Genomic DNA, 25,343 nt, shown 5'->3' with positions numbered 1-25,343 from the left:
TATTTTTACACACACCTATTTAATAATATTTTTAATGTTTAAACTACATCATAATAAAATACAAAACATTAGTAAACATAGAAGATTTTCTAAGTGTTTTATTTAAAATAAATAATACAGTTTATTAAAAAAAAGGATGTTACATTTCTCCCCTCCTTTTAGGAATTTCGTCCCCGAAATTCACGTGGTTGCAAAAAGATGGGGATACATCTCTCTCATATTACTTTCTAATTCCCAAGTTGCATCACCTTCATCTTGTTGATTCCACAATACCTTTACCAAAGGTATATCCTTTCCTCGAAGTTGTTTAATCCTTCGATCTCCAATCCTTACAGGAAGCACATCATAAGTAAGGTTTTCTCGTATCTGTACTATATCAGGTTCTATCACATGAAAAGGGTCATGAATATATTTACGAAGTTGAGACACATGAAAAACATTATGAAGTTTTGAAAGGTTTGGAGGTAAAGCAATTTGGTATGCGACAGAACCAATTCTTTTAAGGATTTGATAAGGACCTATGAATTTGGGTGTAAGTTTTCTAGATTTGATAGCTCTACCAACCCCAGTTACAAGTGTAACTTTCAAGAAAACATGATCTCCTTCTTCAAACTCAATGGGTTTCCTTCGTTTGTCATAGTAACTTTTCTGCCTATCTTGAGAAGTTTTCATCTTTTCCCTGATCATTTTAATTTTATCAGTTGCTTGTTGAATTACCTCTGGACCCAAAACTAAGGAATTTTCATTCTCGTACCAACACAACGGGGTTCTACATCTTCTCCCATATAGAGCCTCATATGGAGCCATTCCTATGCTCGAGTGGAAACTGTTGTTATAAGTGAACTCTATAAGTGGTAGAAATTTCTCCCAACTTTCAGTTTGTTCTAAAACACAGGCTCTCAACAAATCTTCTAAAGATTGGATAATCCTTTCTGATTGTCCATCAGTTTGAGGGTGATAAGCTGAACTAAGCCTAACTTTTGTTCCCAAGGCTTTTTGTAAGCTATCCCAAAATCTAGATGTGAAACGAGGGTCTCTATCAGAAATTATACTAGAAGGTACTCCATGTAGCTTGATAATTTCTTTTATGTACAAATGAGCTAACTTTTCTAAGGAAAATCTAATGTTAATAGGTAGAAAGTGAGCAGATTTTGTTAACCTATCCACAATGACCCAAATTGCATCATGACCTGACACAGTCTTTGGTAAACCTGTCACAAAATCCATGGATATGCTTTCCCATTTCCATTCCGGTACATCTAAGGATTGTAGTTCCCCATAAGGCTTTCTATGTTCAACTTTTGTTTTCTGACACACTAGACAACGTGCAACAAACTCCACCACTTCTTTCTTCATCCCAGACCACCAAAACATTTTCTTCAAGTCTTGATACATCTTTGTAGTACCCGGATGAATACTTAAGCTACTCTTATGAGCTTCCTCCATTATCAATTTTCTCAATTTTTCTTTTGCAGGTATGCAAATTCTATCTCTAAACTTGATGATTCCATTTGAATCCTTGTGAAATTCTGATTCCTTTCCTTCAACTTTTGCTATCAACTTTTCTTGTAAAAATTTATCTATTTCTTGAGCTCTTTTTATTTCTTCTAAGAATTCACTTGATATTTTTAACATTCCTAAGCATATGCTATTGGGTCTAAGTTTTACAGCTAAGTTCAAGTCTCTAAATGATTCTATCAAATCCAATTCTTTCACCATCATCATGGATGCATGTATAGACTTTCGACTCAAAGCATCCGCAACAACATTTGCTTTCCCAGGGTGATATCGCAACTCAAAGTCGTAATCCTTAAGAAATTCCATCCATCTACGTTGTCTCATGTTTAGCTCTTTTTGATCAAAAAGGTATTTCAAACTTTTATGGTCACTAAAAACTTCAAACCTTGCTCCATACAAGTAATGTCTCCATATTTTCAATGCAAACACCACTGCAGCTAATTCTAAATCATGTGTAGGATAATTAAGATCATGTTGCTTGAGTTGTCGTGAAGCATAAGCTACAACTTTTCTTTCTTGCATCAACACACATCCTAATCCTTGTCCACATGCATCACAATATACCTCAAAATTTTTTGTAGGGTCAGGAAGGATTAAAACAGGTGCAGATGTTAATTTTTTCTTCAATTCTTGAAAACTAAACTCACATGCTTCATTCCATTCGAAAGGTTTTCCCTTACGTGTTAACTTAGTCAAAGGCAATGCTAATTTAGAAAATCCTTCAATGAATTTTCTATAGTAGCCTGCTAATCCTAAGAAACTACGTATTTCTGTGATATTCTTTGGTTGTTCCCAAAGCAATACCGCTTGAACCTTTGAGGGGTCAACTGCAATGCCATTTTGTGATATCACATGACCCAAAAATTGAACTTCTCTCAACCAGAATTCACACTTTAACCATTTTCCATACAATTGTCTCTCTCTTAGAATTTGTAACACAATCCTCAAATGTCTCTCATGTTCTTCATGATTTTTGGAATAAATTAAAATGTCGTCAATGAAAACAACCACAAATTTATCCAAAAATTCATGAAAAATATGGTTCATATAATCCATAAAAATGGCAAGAGCATTAGTCACACCAAAAGGCATTACCAAGTACTCATAATGATCGTATCTTGTCCTAAATGCTGTCTTTTGAATATCTTCCGCCTTGACTCGAATCTGATGATAGCGAGATTTTAAGTCAATTTTGGAATATACCACAGCTCCTCTCAATTGATCCATCAAATCATCAATCCTTGGTAGGGGGTATTTGTTCCTAATGGTGATTTTGTTAAGCTGACGATAATCCACACACAACCTCATAGTGCCATCCTTTTTCTTGACTAACAATACTGGCGTACCCCAGGGAGAAACACTAGGTCTGATGAATTGTTTATCCAACAATTCTTCTATTTGTTTTTTCAACTCTGCTAACTCTAGAGGTGACATCCTATAAGGGGCTATAGACACAGGTCTTGATCCTGGTACCAAGTCTATAGTGAATTCTATTTCTCTTTGTGGAGGTAACCCAGGAACATCCTCAGGGAAAACATCAAGATACTCACAAACAACAGGAAACTTATTAATGTCTGGAATTTCCTTGACTTTTAAAGAAGTTAAGATCATGTATACTTGAGATCCTTTTGGGATTTCATTGTGGTTGGTAGTACTCTCTTTTAATTCTTTTGAGTCAAAAACTTCACCTATGTATGATTCAAAAATTAAAGTCTTATCGTGACAGTTTAGGAGAACATGGTTGGAAGATAACCAGTCCATTCCAAGAACAATATCCAAATGAGACAAGGGTAGACATATAAGATTTACAGAAAATTTTCTATTCCCTATAGAAATATGACAATTTGTGCATGTAAGTGAAGTGGTGACTTGAACATTGGTAGGAGTAGATACAGTTAAGTCATATGGCAAATAAGAGACATGTAACTTTAAATGTTGGACACATTCATGTGATATGAAAGAATGAGTAGCACCTGAATCATATAGTACATTAACGAGGTGACCATTTATGATGCATTTACCTTGGATTAGATCTTCAGATTGAACAACTTCAGTACCATTCATTGTGAAGACTCTTCCGGTTGTCTTTGGTCTTCCAAGTTGATTATTTCCTCTATTGTTGCTTCCCCCACTTCCTTGCTCCCTAATTAACTCTTTGCATTCATTACGATAATGACCCAACTTATCACAATTGAAGCAAGTTATAGTCCTTGTGGTGCAATTTCTTGACAGATGAGGTCCTCCACAGTGGAAACATTTGATAAGGTTGGTTATGCCTGAATTACTGACAGCAGAGGAATGTCTTTGTCCTGAAGAATTCCACGAAGTATGAGATGGACGTTGGTAGGGTTTCTTATTATTAAAATCGTTTCTTTTGTGCCTCAAAGGCCCTCCTTGCCTCCATTGAGTTTGTCTTACCTTAGTATCATCCTCATAAATCCTACAACGGTTTACAAGAGTGGGAAAGGAAGAAATCTCTAAATAACCAACTGCTTGTTTAATATCAGGTCTCAGTTCACTTTCAAACTTAGAACAACGGGAACGTTCATCAACTCTATAATGAAAGTAAGGACAAAACTTTGACAACTCGTCAAACTTTGCTGCATATTCTCCTATAGACATGATTCCTTGACGAAGATTAAGGAATTCAACTTCTTTCCTCCTCCGAAGATCCTCTGGAAAATATTTTTCCAGAAACTTTTGTTTGAAGGCTTCCCAAGTAATTTGTCTCCCTTCATCCTCCAATTGTTGTTTTGTAAATCTCCACCAGTTTTCAGCTTCTTCAACGAGCATAAATGTAGCAAATGTGACTCTATTTGCATCTGCACACATCATTGCGATGAAAATTTTCTCAATTTCTGCTATCCATGACTGAGCACCTTCAGGATTAAATCCCCCTTTAAATTTTTGTGGATTATTCCTGCGAAAGGTTTCTAATCCTTGATTTTCCATGGGTTCAACATTTTGTTTTTGGCTCATATTTTCCAGGACAATTGTCATTCTTTCCAACAACTCATTGGTAATGTTTGGTCCGTTATCCATCTTTTCCTGAAAGAATGAACAATTTCCTTAGTTTTCTTTAGATTTTTTTTTTAACTATTGTTAAAACTTATCCTTACTACAAGTATTAATTGTTGTTATTACTTACTTTTATTAGTCTACTTATCTTGCATTTCTCTTTTACAAGAAAAATGTATAAACAAACAACTTGCACCTCTACTTACTATTAGAGACTACAAACATGGAAGACACCATACCCAAGGTCTTGACAGAAGGAACTGCTCTGATACCACTAAATGTGACGCCCCGACTACTATACTAAATAATTATTATTTGATAAAAAGATATGGAATCAAATTTTTTTTTTAGAGATTATCCTTGAGAGAACATTAATAATAACATAACTTCATATTCATATATGTAGTTTGCATCTATGTAATTGTTCATGAAATATTACAAAAATATATATTTGTTAAATATTAAGAGTCCTACATTAGAATAGAAGATTTTCTATATTTTTAACATCTCCTAAAGATATTAATAGAAATTATCCGTGAGTCAATCTTCAGAAGATCCACCAATAATATCCCGAACAACTCTACTGAGCAGGTTCCTCTTCTGCTCATGCAACAGGTACATATGAAAGAAAAATATGAAAGGAGTGAGGTCTTTATAAGCCTTAAATATCAACCTTAATAAACTCAACAAACAATGCAGACACCGGGGGCCTAGATTTGGACCTACAACCACCAAACTTGATCTTGTTTTACCAGACATATGGATCCATATTCCACTTCTGATGATCCAATCTGAACATCAAAAGTTGCTTTGGGAAGTGATTAGGTAGTTGAGTATTTCTCATAAAACATTGGTACAATCATAATTATTTCTTTCTCGAGAATACTAGCCATTCATCGGCTCACAAAAGAGATATATACTCACTACCTAACCTTGGCGATGCCGAGCAGGTATCGGATAGTCCCAAGTTTGGCCTATGAATATCCTAGTCCAGGGCGCTATTCTGAACTATCCAGATATTCACCTACTTGGTAAAACTTCCTTAGACCCCACCATGGTCCCTGCCTTTCATCCCGCAGTGTACCAAACTGTGACTTCCCAAATACAAATACTTTGACACTGGTTTAATCTCAACTTATTGAAACCAGACTTAACTCTTACTTAACTGACACACTCTTGGGTATTTTCAAAGGTCATAAAATGTGATGACTATCAATTCATGTCATTGTATAAACAATATATAAAGAATATAAAACAACGATAAAATGGATATGCAATTTTCTTCTATCCAAGCTCACTAAATAAAATAATATTTACTTTCACTTCACATTTATTTTTATTTTTAATTATAAAATAATGATAAAATAAGAATCAAAGCAAGAACTTTAAGTAAATAATTAGATAAGGATTAGAACATTATAATTAAATATAAAAATATAAATTAAACGGGACCAGTGCATAACTGGAGATATATTAATTGAAATAAATAAACAGGACCAGTGCATAACTGGAGATAAAAATAAAATAAATAAATAGGACCAGTGCGTAACTGGAGGTAAATAAAATAAAATAAATAAAAAGGACCAGTGCGTAACTGAAGGTAAATAAAATAAAATAAATAAATAAATAGGACCAGTACATAACTGGAGGTAAATAAAATAAAATAAATAAATAGGACCTAACTGGAGATAAATAAAATAAAATAAATAAATAGGATCAGTGCGTAATTGGAGATAAATAAAATAAAATAAATAAATAGGGGACCAGTGCATAAGTAGAGGTAAATAAAATAAAATAAATAAATAGAACTAGTGCGTAACTGGAGATAAATAAAATAAATAGGACCAGTGCGTAACTGAAGATAAATAAAATAAATAAATAAATAAATAGGATCAGTGCGTAACCAAAGATTAAATAAAATAAATAAACAGGATCAATACATATTTGGAGATTAAATAAAATAAATAAATAAACATGATCAGTGTATAATTGGAGATGAAATAAAATAAATATAAGAGGATAATAAATGAAAATAAGTTAAATGAAAGTAAATAGAATAATATATGAGTCAAAATAAATAAAAGATTAATATAAAATCCATGAGCTTATCAAGATTAATATATAAGAGCTTAACCTCACTCCTCCTTACCTTATTGATTGAAGAGCACACTAATAATAGTTGTAGAAGACTAGGATCTCTTTGAATCTTTGCTCTAAATTTTCTTTCCTATTTTTCTCTTTCCCTCTCTTCTTTCTCTCTCTTCTTTCTCTCTCTCCTTTCTTTCTCTTTCTTCCTCCCTTCCTTCCTTTCTTTCTTTCTTCCTTACTTTCTCACCTCCCGTAACCTTCATTCCATATATATATAAGCAAGCCATGTGCTTATCTTTTCTTTCAAAATCATGATTACATGCATTAATGAAGAGATAATCCTTATCTCTTCATCTTATCTTCTTCTCTCTTTTTTCTTTTCTTCTTATCTTTTCTTCTTTTCTTCTTATCTTCTTATCCTTTCTTCTTCTTCTTCTTTTTCTTTTCTTTTCTATATTATTTTTTTTATCTCTTTTAGAAAATTCTTCATATATATATATATATATATATATATATATATATTTTACACACACCTATTTAATAATATTTTTAATGTTTAAACTTCATCATAATAAAATACAAAACATTAGTAAACATAGAAGATTTTCTAAGTGTTTTATTTAAAATAAATAATACAGTTTATTAAAAAAAAGGATGTTACACTTCAAATGTGATGTTATCAAATGAAAACTTCAAGCAATATCAACTTGTCAACAAACAGTGGAAACACTCACACTGTTTAAGGATTCACACACTCACTGGGTTTTCTGGTTTATTTCCTTGGTATCTCACTTGTTGTTACAACTGATTATCTTGATTAACTATGCAGCACTAATATCATAATCCTGTTTAATTATGAATTCAACCAAAATTTTCCTTTTTCACCTCTGTGTTCAGTTCACTCAGTTGTTCAAGACTCAGGATACTTACTGAAATCATATTTCTCTTTAACCAATTTCCTCAAAAAGATTTTCAAAATGATTCCCAAAAAATTTTAGTTGTCTCTAAGTATTATGCACAAAATACTAAGCCAAAAACTAAAGTTAAACAGTTAATTAACTAGATAATATAACATTCTAGCCAAAACAACTAAAGCAAAATAGTAGTAATTACATAAACACTGCAAAATACTAAAAGAAAAAGAACAATGAAACCGTGTTTATAGAGTTTTGAAGGGTGGAATGGTGCTGTGGATCAATCCCCTCCAAAATCAATCTCAACCTCAATGTTTGCTCCATCTGTTTCAGCAGCTCCTGATGGTCCCTCACCTGCAGCAGATCCACTTCCCCCTGGGAAAATAGGACTGTCCCCAGGCCACTGTAGATAAGTGAAGAATTCTGGTGGAGTCATGCCTGGGTATGGTCCGCGGACATTCTGATAGAGGTACTCCTGAAGGTGGAGTTGTCCTCTATGAATGGAAGCATTTTGCTGGTGAGTGTGCTCCATCTACAACCTCAGATATCTCATCTGCTCAAGCAATTCATTATTCATGTTGAGCTGAGGTTGCTGTGTGGGCCCTGTTTGTTGTTCTTCCATTGCTGATTGGTCTTTAGCTGGTTGGCCTTCAGCTTGTTGGTCCAGCTGGGGCTCTTCTAGCTGCTCCAAGTCCTCTGGGTGGGTACAAAAGTGTTCAATGAATCTCTTGGTAATTGAAGGTCGTATTTTTGCAGTTAAATCTACCTCCACCCCTTGTTCTTGGCAAAAGGCTGTGATCAATGCCAGAAAACCCAAAGCACCTTTTGCCTTGTCATTCCTAGTGTTGACTTCGTATCTCACAAATTTGTGGATTTCTTCAGTAATAATTGTGGCGACGTCAACAGTCAGATCCTCCCTCATTATGCAATAAAGGAGATGACATCTAGGGACATTCAAGTCTGACACGTGGCCAATGGGCACTATGTTTGCAAGTAAGAATGTGGTCCAGACTTGGGCTAAGGTTTTCATATCCCCTCTTAGAATTCTGAGAGGATTTCCAGTGGGTCCGACTTGATAAGATCGGTTGGCAGCGCATATAAAGAGTGCTACTTCATTTTCATCATAAGGTTCATGACTCCTCCTTCTTGTTATGAAGTCACAGCGTTGCCCTGGTTGTAGAGGTAGTGGATTACCAAGGAATTCACTGATGGCTGCTCGATCATAATTTACCCACCACCCCCTAACTTTAGATCTCTTTTCACCGGGATTATCCTCAGAATAAGCATTTGCATAGAACTCTCTCACAATCTCTGGATCAAATTTGGGAAGCGGGTCAGCCAACTTCATCTAATTCCTCCTGATAAGGCCATTCAAGAATGGATCATATTCATCCGGAAGTAGGACCACCTTTCTTTCTTTGATAAAGACTCAGTTCTTTATCTTCTCATACGGTTCTTCTCTTTCGGGGTCCCTAAAACGGTTGCTTATTGGCCTTTCAGGAGAAGAGCTACTTGCACGTCTTCTCATATTCCCTTTGTTGGGTTCAGTAGTGGGAAGTCTAGATGTTGTCTTTGTTCTAGCCATGGACCTGCAAGGATGAAAACTAACCCACCAAAATCTTGTCAAGTTAGTTAACTACAATGCAATAGCAATTTCTAGAATCCATTCACTAGCCAACCAAGCACAAATAAGAACAATTTTAGCATGACATTTCATCAAACACATGGAGTGCATTTTCAAACTGTGAAAATTTTTGAATCAATTCATCCATAGATAACCCACATTATTCAATTTCAACACCAATTCACACTAAAACCCATAATGTAAACACAAAACGCAACAAAAAGAGCATGGGCACTATCTTAGGGTTTGGATTGTACAAAACCGTGAATGTGCTTTGTGAAATTGAATATAATGAAAAGTAGAACTTACCTTGAAGAGGAATTAGCAAAGAGAGATGGAATTTGTGAGCTAAAATGCAGAGAAAAGAGTGAGTGATGACGCGCTCAAAACTGAGGAAGGGAGAAAGTGAGCGAGGATTTGAAGGAAAGAAAAAGAGCAATGAGTTATGCCACTGTCCCTCACTTAAACGCGAATTCTCGCTCAAGCAACTGTTTCTCACTTAAGCAAGATGAGCGTGAGAGGAAAATTAAAAAGCCTCGCGCAGGCGAGACTGTGTCGCCCAAAACACCCCTGGTGCAGAGCATTCTCGCCCAGGCGAGCCATGACTCGCTTAAGCGAGTATATCAGCAAAATTGGTTGGCTCAGGTTCTGCATATCTCGCCCAAGCGAGACATGTTTAGCTTGGGCGAGATTTTCGTGCAGTTTTGACACACACTGATTTTGCCATATTTCAATTTTTGGTTCACTTTCACTCAGCCATTTCATGATCCTTTCAGTCCAATTAACTCATAAACACACACCAAACCATACTTCAATCAATTCTTTATCATTCCAAAAGGTTTCACATCAACAAACTCAAAATCAAGCTTTTAAACTCAAATTTCACAATTTGGCCAAAACAAGGCAATTTTTAGCATTTGATGATCTCAATTATGGCACCAAAACTCATTCCCATGCTTAAAATACCAGTTTTGTTGAAAACAATCAAAATCGCATGGTTTGCCTTATTGAGATGATTGGATGCTAAAATTCACCTTTTTACACACAAACATAGAGCTATAAACACAAACACATAATTACATACACAAACACATTTAATCAGAAAAGATAAAATTGAAGTGCAAGAACATAATTAAAACACTGGGTTGCCTCCCAGGAAGCGCTTGTTTAATGTCACGAGCCTGACGCCTGTTTCATTTAAGGTTCATTAAGTTGAATGATTGTGGCAAGCCTATCAATCTCACCACCAAGATAGGGCTTCATCTTTTTCTTGTCATGATAAGCCTTCATCTTTTTCTTGTTGAGCTTAAGGACTCATAGGCGCTGAGTCTCATTTCTTCCAATTCTTGCAGCTGTAATTTTCTCTTTTCTCCTGCTGCCTTTGGATCAAAATTCAAAAATTTCAAGGCCCAAAATTTCTTGTGTTCCAATTCAACCAGTAAGTGACAGAACTTACCATATACCAACTGGAATGGGGATAAACCTGTGGGAGACTTATAAGCAGTTCTGTAGGCCCAAAGTGCGTCATCCAACTTCATTGACCAATCTTTTCTTGAAGATGCCACTGTCTTCTCTAGAATACGCTTGATTTCCCTGTTTGACACCTCCGCTTGTCCATTGGTCTGTGGCTGATAAGGTGATGCAATTTTATGCCGCACTCCATAATGTTCCAAACATTTCTAAAGTGGAGCATTGTAAAAGTGTGAACCACCATCACTAATCAACACTTTTGGAGTACCAAACCTGCAAAAGATGTTCCGCTTGAGAAATTTGATTACAGTTTTGGCATCGGCCTTAGGAGCTGCTACTGCTTCAACCCACTTTGTCACATAATCAACTGCCACCAAAATGTATTCATTTGAGAAAGAAGATGGCAGTGGTCCCACAAAGTCGATTCCCCAACAATCAAAGGCCTCAACCTCTAAAATGATATTCAGTGGCATTTCATGTCTTTTTGAGATTCCCCCTATTCTCTGACAACTATTGTAGTGTTGCACATATTTGTGTGCGTCTTTGAATAAGGTGGGCCAATAAAATCCAGATTGGAGGACTTTTGCAGCTGTCCTCTCTCCATTAAAATGCCCTCCATATGGGGAACTATGACAGTGCCACAGAATGCTCTTTGCCTCATCATTGGATACACACCTTCTCAACAGTTGATCAGCTCCGATTTTGAACAAATGAGGATCATCCCACACATATTGGTGTGCATCTCTCAAGAATTTCCTCTTCTGGTGCCAATTAAGATCTTCAGGTATGACCCTTGCAGCTTTGAAATTGGCCATGTCAGCAATGGCCTTTTTTGCACCGTTATCAGTTTTTCATCAGGAAACTCCTCCCGCACCTCTGATTGAGTGTTTGTCACCTCAGTATTCACCAATCTAGACAAATGATCAGCTACAAAGTTTTCACTTCCTTTTTTGTCGTTGATCACCAAATCAAATTCCTGCAACAATAAGATTCATCTAATTAGTCTTGGTTTTGAATCAGATTTGGTTAACAAATATTTAATTGCAGCATGATCAGTATATACAGTGACAGATGAACCAATCAAATATGCTCTAAATTTTTCCAATGCATAAACTATAGCTAGCAATTCCTTTTTAGTTGTTGCATAATTAATTTGAGCTTCATTAAGGACTTTGCTAGCATAGTGTATAACATGGAAAACTTTGTATTTTCTCTGTCCTAAAACTGCTCCTATGACATAGTCACTTACATCACACATTAACTCAAAGCCTAAATTCCAATCAAGAGCAATTATCACAGGAGCTGAAACCAATTTCTGTTTTAACAATTCAAATGCATGCAAACATTCAACATCAAAATTAAAAGGTGTATCCTTGTTAAGCAGATTGTTGAGTGGTTTGGCAATTCTGGAGAAATCTTTGATGAATCGTTTGTAGAATCCAGCATGGCCCAGAAAACTCCTGATACCCTTTACATTTTTGAGTGGTGGCAGCTTTTCAATGATCTCCACTTTAGCTTTATCAACTTCAATACCTTTAGCAGAGATTTTGTGGCCCAGCACTACACCTTCAGTTACCATAAAATGGCACTTTTCCCAATTCAAAACCAGATTGGTATCAACACACCGCTTCAGTACGATGTTTAAGTTTTCCAGGCATTAGTCAAATGAAGCCCCAAATACAGAGAAGTCATCCATAAAGACTTCTATGCATTTTTCCACCAAGTCAGAGAAAATTGCAAGCATGCATCGTTGAAAGGTTGCTGGTGCGTTACACAATCCAAAAGGCATTTTCCTGTAAGCAAACACACCAAAGGGACAAGTAAAAGCAATTTTTTCTTGGTCTTCTGGATCCACTACAATTTGATTATAACCAGAATATCCATCCAGAAAACAATAGAAAGCTTGCCCTGCTAACCTTTCTAGCATTTGATCCATGAAAGGTAAAGGAAAATGATCTTTCCTAGTGGCCTGATTTAGTTTTCTACAATCTATACACATTCTCCAACCTGTGATTGTTCTAGTAGGAATTAGTTCATATTTATGATTACAAATAACAGTCATACCTCCTTTTTTTGGAACTACCTGGACCGGGCTGACCCAGGCACTATCGGAGATTGGATAGATCATACCTGCATCAAGTAACTTCATTACTTCTTTCTTGACCACCTCTTTCATGGTTGGATTCAATCGCCGTTGAGGCTGTGCTACAGGCTTGTAGTCTTGCTCCATATGAATTTTGTGCATACAGTAGGGTGGACTAATTCCTTTAAGATCAGATAAAGTTCAACCTATTGCACCCTCATTGGCCTTAAGAACTGAAATCAGCTTTTCCTCTTCAGAAGCCGTTAAAGCACTACTGATCACCACTGGTTTGTTACCTCCATATGCAAGAAAAACATATTTTAAATGAGGAGGTAATACCTTTAGCTCCAGCTTCTGACTTTCAGTTCTATTTTCTTGCTGCAATTTCTCAAGTTGTATATCATTTGATGCAATTTCTTTTGCTGAATTCAGATGTGTTAGGTATTCATCAACTTTCTTTTCTTCATCTTCCTCCAGATCACCACAAGCACCAATCAAAGCTTTTTCTAATGGGCTTGCCTTTGTCAATTGCTTCTTGGATGACAGAAAAATTTCATCTATCACATCCATCCTGAAGCATTGTTGCTTGTCCTTCGAGTGCTGCATTGCTTCAAATACATTAAAGTTGACTTCATCATCTTGCACCCTGACCTTCAATTTTCCATCATCAACGTCAATAATGACCTTGGCCATCTTCATGAAAGGTCTTCCCAATATTAGAGGAACTTCAGTGTCTTCCTCAATATCCATTACTACAAAATCAACTGGGAACATGAATTTGTCAACCTTAACTAAGACATCCTCTGCCACACCATAGGGATACTTCATGGATCTATTAGCTAGCTGTAATGTCATCCGTGTAGGCCTTACTTCCAGATCTCCTATTCTCCTTAGCATAGACAAAGGCATCAAATTTATATTGGCACCCAGATCAAGCAATGCTTTTGCCACTAGTAATGTCCCGATTGTAACTGGAATAGTGAAGCTCCCAGGGTCCTTGGATTTCTGAGGTAATGATTTCTGAATTATAACACTACACCCTGCTTCAAGTTCCACTATCTCTTCAGAAAATCTTCTCTTTTTTGTTAGGAGCTCTTTCATGAATTTTGCATATGTCGGCATCTGCTCCATAGCTTCCACAAAAGGAATGTTAATCTGCAGTCGCTTGAAAATGTCCATGAACCTTGCAAACTGCCTCTCTTTGTCCTTTTTGGAAGGGTTTTGAGGGTATGGTAGGCTCTTCAACTGAGGCACCTGTTTCTCACCCTTCTCCCTCTTTTTCTCCTCACTTTTATTTTTTTCTTCCTTTTCTTCTCTTTTATTTACAAACTCTCTTTTATTTTGTTCTTCCTCTCCCTCACACTCATTTTTTTCATTTTCTCTCTCTTTTTCCTCCAACACCTCCTCCTCTACACCTAGGTTGTCTCCAATCCCTCTTCCTACAACTTTACCACTTCTAGTGGTAATAGATTTACAATGCTCCTTGGGATTAGTATGTGTGTTGGCTGAAAATTGACCTGTTGGCTGAAAATTGACCTGTCTGCTGATCTGATAATTGTTTCGCCAATTGTCCAACCTGTGTTTCGAGATTTCTTATTGAAGCTTCTGTATTTTTCTGATTGGTCAAAGAAGCTTGCATAAACTTTTCTAAAGTATCCTCCAGTTTAGATGTTCTGTCATGCATCGAAGGATAATGTTGTTGTTGTTGATAAGGAGGTTGTCTGTTTGAAGGACCAGCTTCTTGCTTCCATCCAAAATTCTGATTTGGATTGTTTCTCCACCCCTGTGAAAAATTGTTATTCTTGGAGAAATTTCCTGGTCTTCCTTGGTTGCTCACATATTGAACTTCTCCTTGTGAGCTACTCTGATAAGAACAATGACCATTTGGATGATCTCCTCCACAAAAGTCACATCTCATGGGTTGTGACTGGGAGAAGTTTGCACAACTTGCAACTGCTCTGGCAATTTAGACATCTGCTTCGGCAGTGCTTCAATCTGTTGAGTCAGAATTTTATTCTAAGCTAAGATCGCATCTGTAGTACTAAGATCAAACACTCCCTTCCTCTGAACAGTTTGCCTATTATGCTAAGCTTGATGATCTGTGGATGCTAATGCCTCAATGATTCAGCTGAGCAATATCCTCAAATCCATGATTTGGGCATTTCCTCAATAAGGAATTGAACCGCTCCCAAGCTTCACAGAATGGCTCATCTGGTCCTTGCCTAAACATCGAAATATCAGCTTTGGCTTTGATGTAGCGAGATGGTGGAAAGAATCTGTTCAAGAATTTCTCCTCAACATCCTTCCAGCTGTTCAAACTCTGATTTGGATATGACTTAAGCCATTCCTTTGCTTTACCTGCCAAAGAAAAAGGAAACAAATGCATGTATACATGCTCAAGATCTCCTTCTTGAAAGCCCATGGTTCCTATCAATTCATAGAATGTAGAAAGATGAGTGTATGGATCTTCATTATCCATTCCAGTGAATTGATGAGAATAGATCAAGCTGAGGAAAGTTGGCTTCATCTCCAAAGTTTTGGTGGTGGATGGTAATGCTATGCTAGAAAAATATCTCGGCCCTTGTTGCATAGCATAGTCTCCAAATGTCTTCCTGGCTGGAGCTGGTCTTTGATTCTCCATGTTTTCTGATTGAGGTGTGATGGAAGTACATGAAGATTCTTCCCTTGTCTTTCCTTGCTTCTTTTTGCTTTTGCCTCTGTTCCTTCTAGCTGTCTTTTCTATCTTCGGGTCAAATGCTAATCGATCTTCAGGAACCTGACCTCTTAAGAGCATAAATCAAACAGCTTAAGCAAGGATTAGTACAAAGGGAAAATTTAATAAGCTATCTAATAAAGAAAAAAATATACACAAAGCTGGATGAGATAACTAAAATTTCAAAAGAACACCGTTCCCCGGCAACGACGCCCAAAATACTTGTTGGTCTCTTGGCAAGCGTACCAAAAGTCAATTGTAGTATAATGATTTGAAGTAAGAGTGTCGAACCCACGAGGAACGGATTCAGTTAAAATAATTAATTATTTTGATCAGCATATATATACAAAGATTTTAATTTGATTTGACATTAACTATTGCATAAAATTAATACAGTAGAAGCGGAAAAGTTTAGAAAAATACAGTAAAAGAAACTGGGATTGAATTTCATCTATCTCCCTTGTCTGTAATCTAGATAAATATAATATATAACATCTGAAAATACCAGTATTGATGCACACTTAAAAATCATTTATACCGATCCCTCGCGTATAAAATTCATAAGATTAATTCCCTAAATATTGATTCCTCATATATTTAACAAACTATCCAGCATTACGGTCGAGTGTTAAAAGCAATTGATATATTGAGATCTATTCCTAGCATCACAGTATATCAAGTATCATTGTTCAAATCAGATTTTCAGAAATATTTTTCGGTCAGATCTAAAAATCAACATCAAAACATCTATTGATCAGATAGAAGTAAGCATTAATAGTAGAACAACAATACCAATACTGAGTAAAACAGAAATGCTATATATAAATATCACCAGATTACATCCAAGTTCGAGTAGATTACATTCAATCCCAAAGGAGAAGATTAGCCACTCATGGCAGCCATCAAATCCTAAGAACTAAGAAAAAGAAGAAGAATTATGATCTGTGTGATGCTCCTAGTAACAGGTCTGCAGCACGGATGCATTCTTCTCCCAAAATTCCCAGCTAATTTCACTTTCTGATCCACTAAGAATATATACCCACGAAGTCTCGCTCAAGCTACCTAAGTCTCGCTTGAGCGAGACATCATTCTTCATCCCAAAGAAAGCCTCTCACTTGGGCGAGATGTGCTGAAGCCAACATCTCGCTTAGGCGAGCAAGAGTACTTCAAGCTGAAGAAAGGATCTCGCTTAGGCGAGATTGACAGCATCTGAACTCGCTTGGGCGAGTATGGCGGCAAGGGAGGGTCTCCACTGCACGAGCGCTCGCTTAAGCGAGCTCCTGTGTCGCTTGAGCGAAAATGGCAGCAGTGATTTTAGCTTAAGCGAGCATGCTTAAAATTGAGCGAAAATGACAGGATTTCTTCCCTATTTTCTTCCTTTCTTGCTTTCTCCTTTGCTCCTCCTAAGTTCTTTCCTTTCTCTACTCTATTGTACCTGAAATTTACCAAAACAGGGATCAAGTGACTTCTTTTCAACAAAAACTTGGAAGCTCATTCTGTTCTAGATTTAGGGAGAATTAATCATGATATAAATACAAATTAAGAACATAAGTGCCCTCATTTCATATGAAAATTACTCATTTTTGGCACTTATCAGATGTGAAGTCAGCATTTCTGAATGGAGTCTTGGAGGAGGAAGTATATGTTGAACAACCACTTGGATACATGCGAAGAGGCGAGGAGAAGAAAGTCCTGAGATTGAAGAAGGCACTTTATGGCCTGAAGCAAGCTCCACAAGCATGGAATGAAAGAATCGACACTTACTTCAAGAAGAATGGGTATGAGCAATGCCCTTATGAACATGCTCTTTACATAAAGAAGAAAGGAGAAGATGTGATGTTCATTACCCTCTATGTTGATGACCTTATCTTCACGGGGAATAATGCTGAGCTGATTGAAGCATTTAAAGAAGTAATGAAGAAGGAGTTCGAGATGACCGACTTAGGTCTTATGAAGTATTTCCTTGGTTTGAAAGTCATTCAAGGGAAGGACGGTATCTTTGTGTCGCAGGAAAGGTATGCTGAGGAGGTCTTAAAGAAGTTCAAGATGACAAGTTACAACCCAATTTCCACCCCTATGGAACCAGGCACAAAACTTTCTAAGTATGCAGATGGAGACCGAGTTGATGCGAGTAAATACCGAAGTCTGATTGGAAGTCTCAGGTATCTTACAAATACCAGACCAGATTTAATGTTGATTTAATGTTGAGTGTTGGAATAGCAAGTCAGTATATGGAGGAACCAAGGTATACTCATTGGAAGGCCCTAAAGAGAATTTTAAGGTATGTGAGAGGAACTGTATCACTTGGTCTGATGTATACTAGGATGGATGATTACCGACTAGTCGGCTACTTAGACAGTGATTGGTCTGGAGATGTTGATGACCGGAAAAGCACGTCTGGATATGTATTCTTCATGGGGAGCACGACGTTCACCTGGCTTTCAAATAAACAGCCCATTGTAACACTGTCAACATGTGAAGCAGAGTACGTTGCAGCATCCTGGAGTGTCTGCCATGCAGTTTGGCTTAGAAACCTTCTAAGCAAACTGGAATTGAAGCAAGAAAAGGAGATTGTGATCCGAGTTGATAACAAGTCAGCCATTGAATTGGCAAAGAACCCGGTGAATGATGAGAGAAGCAAGCACATTGATGTTCGATTTCACTTCATCCGAAAACAAGTGAAAGAAGGAAATGTAGAGTTGGAGCACATTGAAAGTCGTGCACAAGCTGCAGATGTGTTTACAAAACTGCTGCCATCCTCTCTGTTTGAGAACAACAAGATGATACTTGGAATTAGATCATTTTAATAAATTGACTGGTCACCGATCTGATCATACCTTTTTTCCAAATTTCAAAGTTCATCTCATATCGATAATCTTAAATAATTACTAGCAAACACACATGCAAGAATTTTTGTGTCTGTGTGTTCTTATTTATTTAATTTTTATAAAGATTTGAGTTAAGATCAATAAATAATATATAATTAATTTTTATAATAATTGTTAGATGTTAATTAGAAAAATAAAATATATGCACAAAAGAGATTTTTAAAATAATTGTTAAAGATAAAAGAGATTTTTAAAATAACGGGTTGAGAAGGGATTTTTAAAATAACGATTAAAGATAAACTATTTATAAAATAATTTTTAAAATAATAATAAAAAGTAAAAGTAAAAATATGAAATATGGACACAAAAAAGGATATCACTTTATATATTGTTATAGATAAGAAAAAACACCATATTGGTATAATTATTTTTCAAAATATTTATAAAGATAAGTAAGTAGTACCAATTTGTTAAGCTAAACGCTCCTTTTGTCTAATTATAATTTATTAATGCTATTAAAATTTTTGAAATGGAAACATACATCATACCGACTTAATTTTTTAATTTATATTCTGTTATTTGTATTGTTACCAAAAGTGGCATCATAAGATTGAGCTATAAAAATTAAACTTTCTTCTCGAGGTTTGAACTCTTTTTACATGTTTTAGCATTGAATAAAGTTCATACGAAAAAAACTCTATTATATTCAAGTAAATTGAAAAAACAAATAATAATATGAGAAAAAACTATAAAAAATAGCAATGCAACTCTATTTTGGTAAACATATACTCACATGTATATGTATATGTTTGGATCTCTATATATAAAGATAAGTAAGAAAAGATATTTAAATTTTGTTACTTATTACTCATTTAGCTAGTTTTTGAAAAGTTAACTTGTTAGCAAACTATTAACAACTAGAGATGCGTCTTGTGTATTAATCATGAAAAAAGACTTCAAATACAAATACATATGGGCCAAGGCTGGGGTATCAACTTTGGTGATTGATGTGTTAGCTAACCTTCAGAGGCTTAAAAGGAAACAGGAGCTCTTAGTTGGTTGTTCCATCAATTATGGTAGTTTCACATGCTATGATTTGGGTCATATATATATATATAATATATATATATATATATATATATATATATATATATATATATATATATATATATATATATATATATATATATATATATATATATATATATATATATATATATATATATACATGATTAACTCTTATATTGTATGAAAATGAGATTAATTACAAGGAAAAAAGGTTATATTGCTCAATGCTATAGGATAGTGAATATATATATATATATATATATATATATATATATATATATATATATATATATATATATATATATATAATAATTAATTAAAAAATTACCACCATTACATCCCTTCTGGAACAATATTAAAAAATAGTAATACAAATTTGTTGCAAGATTTAAAATATATTTTTGTAAAATAGGGTGTGCGTAAGCTAATATATTTTTTAATTAGTAATCTCAAAATTTATTTTACGTGAAAGATATATATTATCTGTACCTAAAGGGAATTTTTCTTTTTTGTGTTTAAATTACTTTTTCAATTTTATTTTTTATATAAAATATTTATTAAAGTAAGAATTTTATCTTTTAAGTATTTTTTTTAAATTTAATTTTTTTACGATTTAGCAGTATTTTAAACTTAATTATTTTCTTTATTAAGAAATTATCAATAAAATAAATAAAATTATTTACAGTAAAATTATAAAAATGATTTATATTTAATTTTATATTTAAAGTAATAATAATATTTTTATTATTTTTTATTATAAAATGAACCCACAGTGCTTTTTTCACTTTTTTATATTTAGAGAATACATCAAATTATATAGATTAAAGTATACTTTTAGTCCCCATTTTCGTAGCAAAATTTGAATTTGATCCCTCAATTATTTTTTATCTCAATCTGGTTTTGGGAAATTTGACTCAATCAAGTCCTTTCCGTTAGTGGTGGAGTAACGGTGTTAAATAGGGTGCCACGTGTCAGCTTCTGGATTTTTTGAATTTTTTTTGAATTTTTTGAATTTTTTTTATTTTTTATTAATTTTTAAAAAAAATTTAAAAAAATTAAAATTTTGCCACGTGTCAAGCTGACATCGTGCCACGTGGCAATGACAGTGCCACGTGGCAATGACAGTGCCACGTGGCAATGACAGTGCCACGTGTCACTATTTGGGAGGTGTCATTTTCTCATTCTCAATTTGGTCCCTGTATTTTATCTTTTGTCTCAATTTAGTCCCAATTTTTGTAAAAATTATACAATTTCGTCCCCCTCCAAATTGAAACAAAAATTATAAAATGTTATACAAATATTTTATTAAATTTGATTTTTTTATTCAAATTGATATTTTTATTATATATTTTCAATAAAACCAAGTTTCTTTAAATTTGTTTCACATTAAATTTTACTTAAAATTGTTTTCAAATTTTAAATTTTTTTTTATTGTTACATAAACTAGTTAATTTTTCTTAAATTATATAATTGTTACTTTTATACTAACTAAAACATTTGTATAGAAATTATTGAATTTTACACATTTTAAAAATATGAAATTATTTAAAATATAAATTCAAATAAAAAACAATATTAAAGTATAATGTAATAAAATATCAATATAATTTATGATTTTTTTTATTAACATTATTTTCTATTAACAACTTTAAAACAATTTTAAATAAAGTTTAACGTAAAATATAAATTAAAATAAACTTAATCTTGTTAAAAATATTTACTTGAAATATCAATTTTGATAGAAATATTTGTGCATATTTACATAGAAATTAAATTTGGTTTCAATTTGGAGAGGGACAAAATTGCACAATTTTTACAAAAATTGGGACTAAATTGAGAAAAAAAATAAAATACAGGAACCAAATTGAGAATGAGAAAATGACAACTCCAAAATAGTGACATATCACTCTCATTAACGTGTTAAAACGAGAGCCAAATATATCTTTAATGATGTGAAAGATATAGACAGCACCCCGTTTTTGTACACACTTTCTTTTTCTAATTTTATTTTTCAAAATTTTAAATAACTATTCATAGTAAAAGAAAAACTATATAAATAATAAAATATTTATCTAACATCAAAATTTTAAAAATATTTATTTTTATAATTATACTTTTATAGAATTTATTTTATAATTTAATAAAATTTTTATTTACACATTATTATAATAATTTTTAAATATATTAAGAAAGAAATAATATATATATATATATAAACGAATAATAACATGTGTGTTTTTACAAGTAACTAATAACTTTTTAATTATATTAAAGGAGAAGTATATTTTTAGTCGTTCTACTTAGAGTCTGATTTTTTTGTTGAGTTTTTTGTACTGTTTTCTACTAAATATTAAAAACACATCGTTCTGATACTTTAAAGATGATTTTAATATATTTCGAAATTTTAAAATTAATGACTATCAATGTGTTTTAAAAGTACAACAGAGGAACAATAGAGAAAAATCAATAGAAAATCCAAACTTATCTACTTACATGGGAAATTAGAATTTGTTCCTCCTTCCTAATTCATACAAAATTAGTTCTTATAAGTTAGTAATGTATGGAATTCGTACTCCAAAACAGACGGTGTTAACTTTTAGGTGATGTGTATAACGATGATGCTGACTGGACTGACATCTTAGAACACATGGCGGCCACGTGACGAACACGTGTAATTTCAAAAAAAAAAATTGTTGTTTTTTTTTTTGCAGAAGTCCAGAAGGAAAGTAACCAATATACACAAGTACAAGTTTTTTTTTATGCAGGCCACAGGCCAACCCGCGCAAGTTGCGAGTCATGCGAGCTAGTTCCCTTCATTTTTTCAACGGGCCTACAAGCTGACCCAACAGGCCAAGCCCACATTGTCACCCCTAGCTCATTTTCCAATTATAAATGGGTCACTCTTTGACCATATGAAAATACCTCAATTTTCCATGGCACACATAAATCAGTATAATTGTCAACCCTGCTACAACCACTTGTCACTACAGTTTCATCTCATTTTTTATTTGTTTCTTCTTCCTTACAATGCTTGTCCTCACACTCATTGCACATCTTTCTTACCACAACACCATCGTTTCGGTTTATGTTTCCCCTTATTTCATTCTCCTTCACCTGCTCTTATCTTCGATTGTTGCTTCCAGAATTTAACTTACTAGGGACGACCCTATCGTGATGGAAGTTCTCCTCACTAACATGGGCAAGTTCCTCTTTCATATTGTTCTATGCCAACTCCCTCCATATTTGATTCTCCACGCTGAGACTCTTTACTCTTTCTTGAAGTACCCAATTAAGCTTCTCCATGATCTTGTGTATTGCCTTCAATAACATTCTTGATTGCATCACTTTTTTTCACATCGAGCTCCATCCACACACTCTCTGCGTGTTGCACGATGAAACATAGTTCTCCGATATCATATTGTGTTTTTACCTGGTCACGTTTGTCTCCAAGTTTGTCACCCTTGACATCATAACCGCTGCCACCTTTCCCGTCTCGTGCGATTGCACCACCTCTTGTTGTAACTCCTCAATTTTCTTGGTATTCTTTATGTCCTCACTTTACAAACTGTCAAGCTCAACTTTGAACTTATTGAGGTTTTCCTTTCTTACCACATTCTCATTCACCAATTCATCACGCTCTCGTTAGAACATTGCAATTTTTATCGTTGATTCCTTACTGTATTGGTCATCTAAGCTTCCAAGTTCGGTATGTACACACTACAACAAATTTGCTGATTTATGAGGGAAATTAGCAACAACAAAAAATTGGTCACTAATTTGTTGCTAATTAGTGAAGGATTAGTGACAAACTAATATTCTAGTTAACTAACGAGGGACTAGACACAACATAATATTGTAGCTAAGTTGAAGCTAATTAATGAGGGAGTAGACACAACATAATATCGTAGCTAAGTTGTAGCTAATTAGCGAGAGACTAGACACAACATAATATTGTAGCTAAGTTGAAGCTAATTAGTGATGGACTAGACACAACACAATATTCTTTCTAGAGTTGCTTTTGTTCCGCGAAGGCGTCCACTCAAAAACACGCACCAACGTTTCCTAGCCCCGTTTACGCACTCAACATACACTCTCCATAGCCCCTCACCCTTTGTAGTCTCTAAAATATACTTTCCTATCTAAAAAATGATCTTAACTACCTTAACTAAGATCAATGGCATAGAAAAACGAAATTAAATAAAAGCACTTTAAAGCTTATTCAAGGACCATACATTGTGGTTTCTTAACCTTATGACGACTAGGTTTTTCTGACCATTCTCCTTCATGCCAAAAAAAAAAAGATTTGGCAAAAAAACCTATTTCACATCCCTCGATATTTGAACCCACAACCACACAATTTTAAAGCAAATACACAACCAATTCAACCAACTCATGTTTCATAATAACTCCTATACATCTAGAATTATATTATGACTCACACGGTCCAGTATTTTATTAAAAATAATTAACACACAATTGGCATACACCCCCCGCTCGTATCCTCACACAAGAGCATCATAATATGAACCTCCTGCTCATATTATCATGTGTTCACCACTAGCCATGAACATACCCGCTCATGACACAGTCAATCATCTCCTGGTCCAAGTCCACATCTCAACACATTAAAACAAAATTAAGAAAAACACACTGCCCTATACAAGATACGCACTCAAGTTGGTATTAGGGAGTTCAATGTTTCCATGAACCTGCCCGCTCGTGGTCCAACTCTATGAACCTCCTTATTCGCAGTCTAACTCTACGGACCTCACCGTCCGTAGTCCAACACGCGTGATCCATCCAACTACGAACCTACTCGCTCGCAACAATTCTCAAGTGTGAGCACGGAACGTCCGACCATCCCCGCTCGTATCCTCACACGAGAGTATCATTAATATAAACCTCCTTGCTCATATTAATCATGCGTTCCAACACCAATCACGAACCTATCCGCTTGTGATACGGTCAAGCATATCCCAGACCAGACCCAACACAACAAGTCATGCAAAATGCATCATAAACGCACCTTGCCACTTGCTCTATTGTCTAGCGCAACTTAAGCGCCATCAGGCGAAATGGCAGTGCAGACCGCTTAACGGTTCCACAACATTGTCGGGCGCCACGACACACTAGGCTTCCCTATTTCTTGCTATCGCCTGGCAGTTCACTCTGCACTAGCAAGCGCTACACCAGTAATGTGACACTACTGTTTTAGGTACTCTAATTCAATTTCTAGCATCCAACAATTCAATTCTCAAACATCCAGAAACTAAAATACGCATTCATATACTTCGTATACTCAAATTTACAATATCACAACTCAAATGCATCATTAAGGTATAAGCACACATCTATCCCTTTATAAATTCATAAAAAATCATCAAAACAAAGTGTTATACCTAACACAATCCTGACAACTAAACAACATACAAAATAGGAAGAACACATAACCATTGCTCCAAAATATCGCACAGACAATAAAATAGCAATGAAAATAATAAAAACAACAAAAACAACAACAATAACAATAATAATAATAATAATAATAATAATAATAATAATAATAATAATAATAATAATAATAATAATAATAATAATAATAATAATAATAATAATAATAAACGAAACCATAAGAACACAAATAATAATAATGAAATTAATAATAAAATAAAATAAAAAAATAATAATAATAAAATAATACTAATAAGATAAAACAATAATAATAAAATAATAATAATAACAATAAAATAAAGCAATAATAATGAAACAATAATAATGATCACAAAATCATAAATAAAATAAAACATTGATAAAAATAACAATAATAATAAAATGATATAATAATAATCATAATAAAATAAAATGAAATGAAAATAATAATAAAAATAATAATAATAATAATAATATTAAAATAAAATAAAATAATCATAATAATAAAAGTAGTAAACATAAATAATAATAATAAAAATATAAATAATAATAATTATAATTATAATTATAATACTAATAATAATAATAG

At 34.1% G+C, this 25,343-nt stretch overlaps 2 protein-coding genes and 1 non-coding gene across 3 annotated transcripts; 1 reads left to right on the top strand and 2 right to left on the bottom strand.

Moving 5' to 3' along the window:
* Nucleotides 1-8,967: 8,967 nt before the first annotated feature.
* Nucleotides 8,968-11,447, bottom strand: LOC114175059. The gene is made up of 3 exons (XM_028059819.1): nt 10,941-11,447; nt 10,630-10,841; nt 8,968-9,127 (listed from the first exon to the last, which is right to left on the bottom strand). Exons 1-3 carry the CDS (start codon nt 11,445-11,447, stop codon nt 8,968-8,970), a joined length of 879 nt encoding a protein of 292 aa, XP_027915620.1.
* Nucleotides 11,448-12,916: 1,469 nt separating this feature from the next.
* LOC114175057 lies at nt 12,917-13,894 on the bottom strand. The gene has a single exon (XM_028059817.1). The coding sequence runs from the start codon at nt 13,892-13,894 to the stop codon at nt 12,917-12,919; it is 978 nt and encodes a 325-aa protein (XP_027915618.1).
* Nucleotides 13,895-14,859: 965 nt separating this feature from the next.
* LOC114180034 lies at nt 14,860-14,966 on the top strand. Its single transcript, XR_003603610.1, has one exon. It is a non-coding gene; the product is annotated as a small nucleolar RNA R71 (small nucleolar RNA).
* The last annotated feature ends 10,377 nt before the right edge of the window (nt 14,967-25,343 follow it).

The sequence above is a fragment of the Vigna unguiculata genome, chromosome 3 (genome assembly GCF_004118075.2).
Source record: "Vigna unguiculata cultivar IT97K-499-35 chromosome 3, ASM411807v1, whole genome shotgun sequence".
Taxonomy (NCBI): Eukaryota; Viridiplantae; Streptophyta; class Magnoliopsida; order Fabales; family Fabaceae; genus Vigna; species Vigna unguiculata.
Note: the sequence above shows the minus strand (reverse complement) of the source record. Positions and strands in the feature narration are given on the sequence as shown.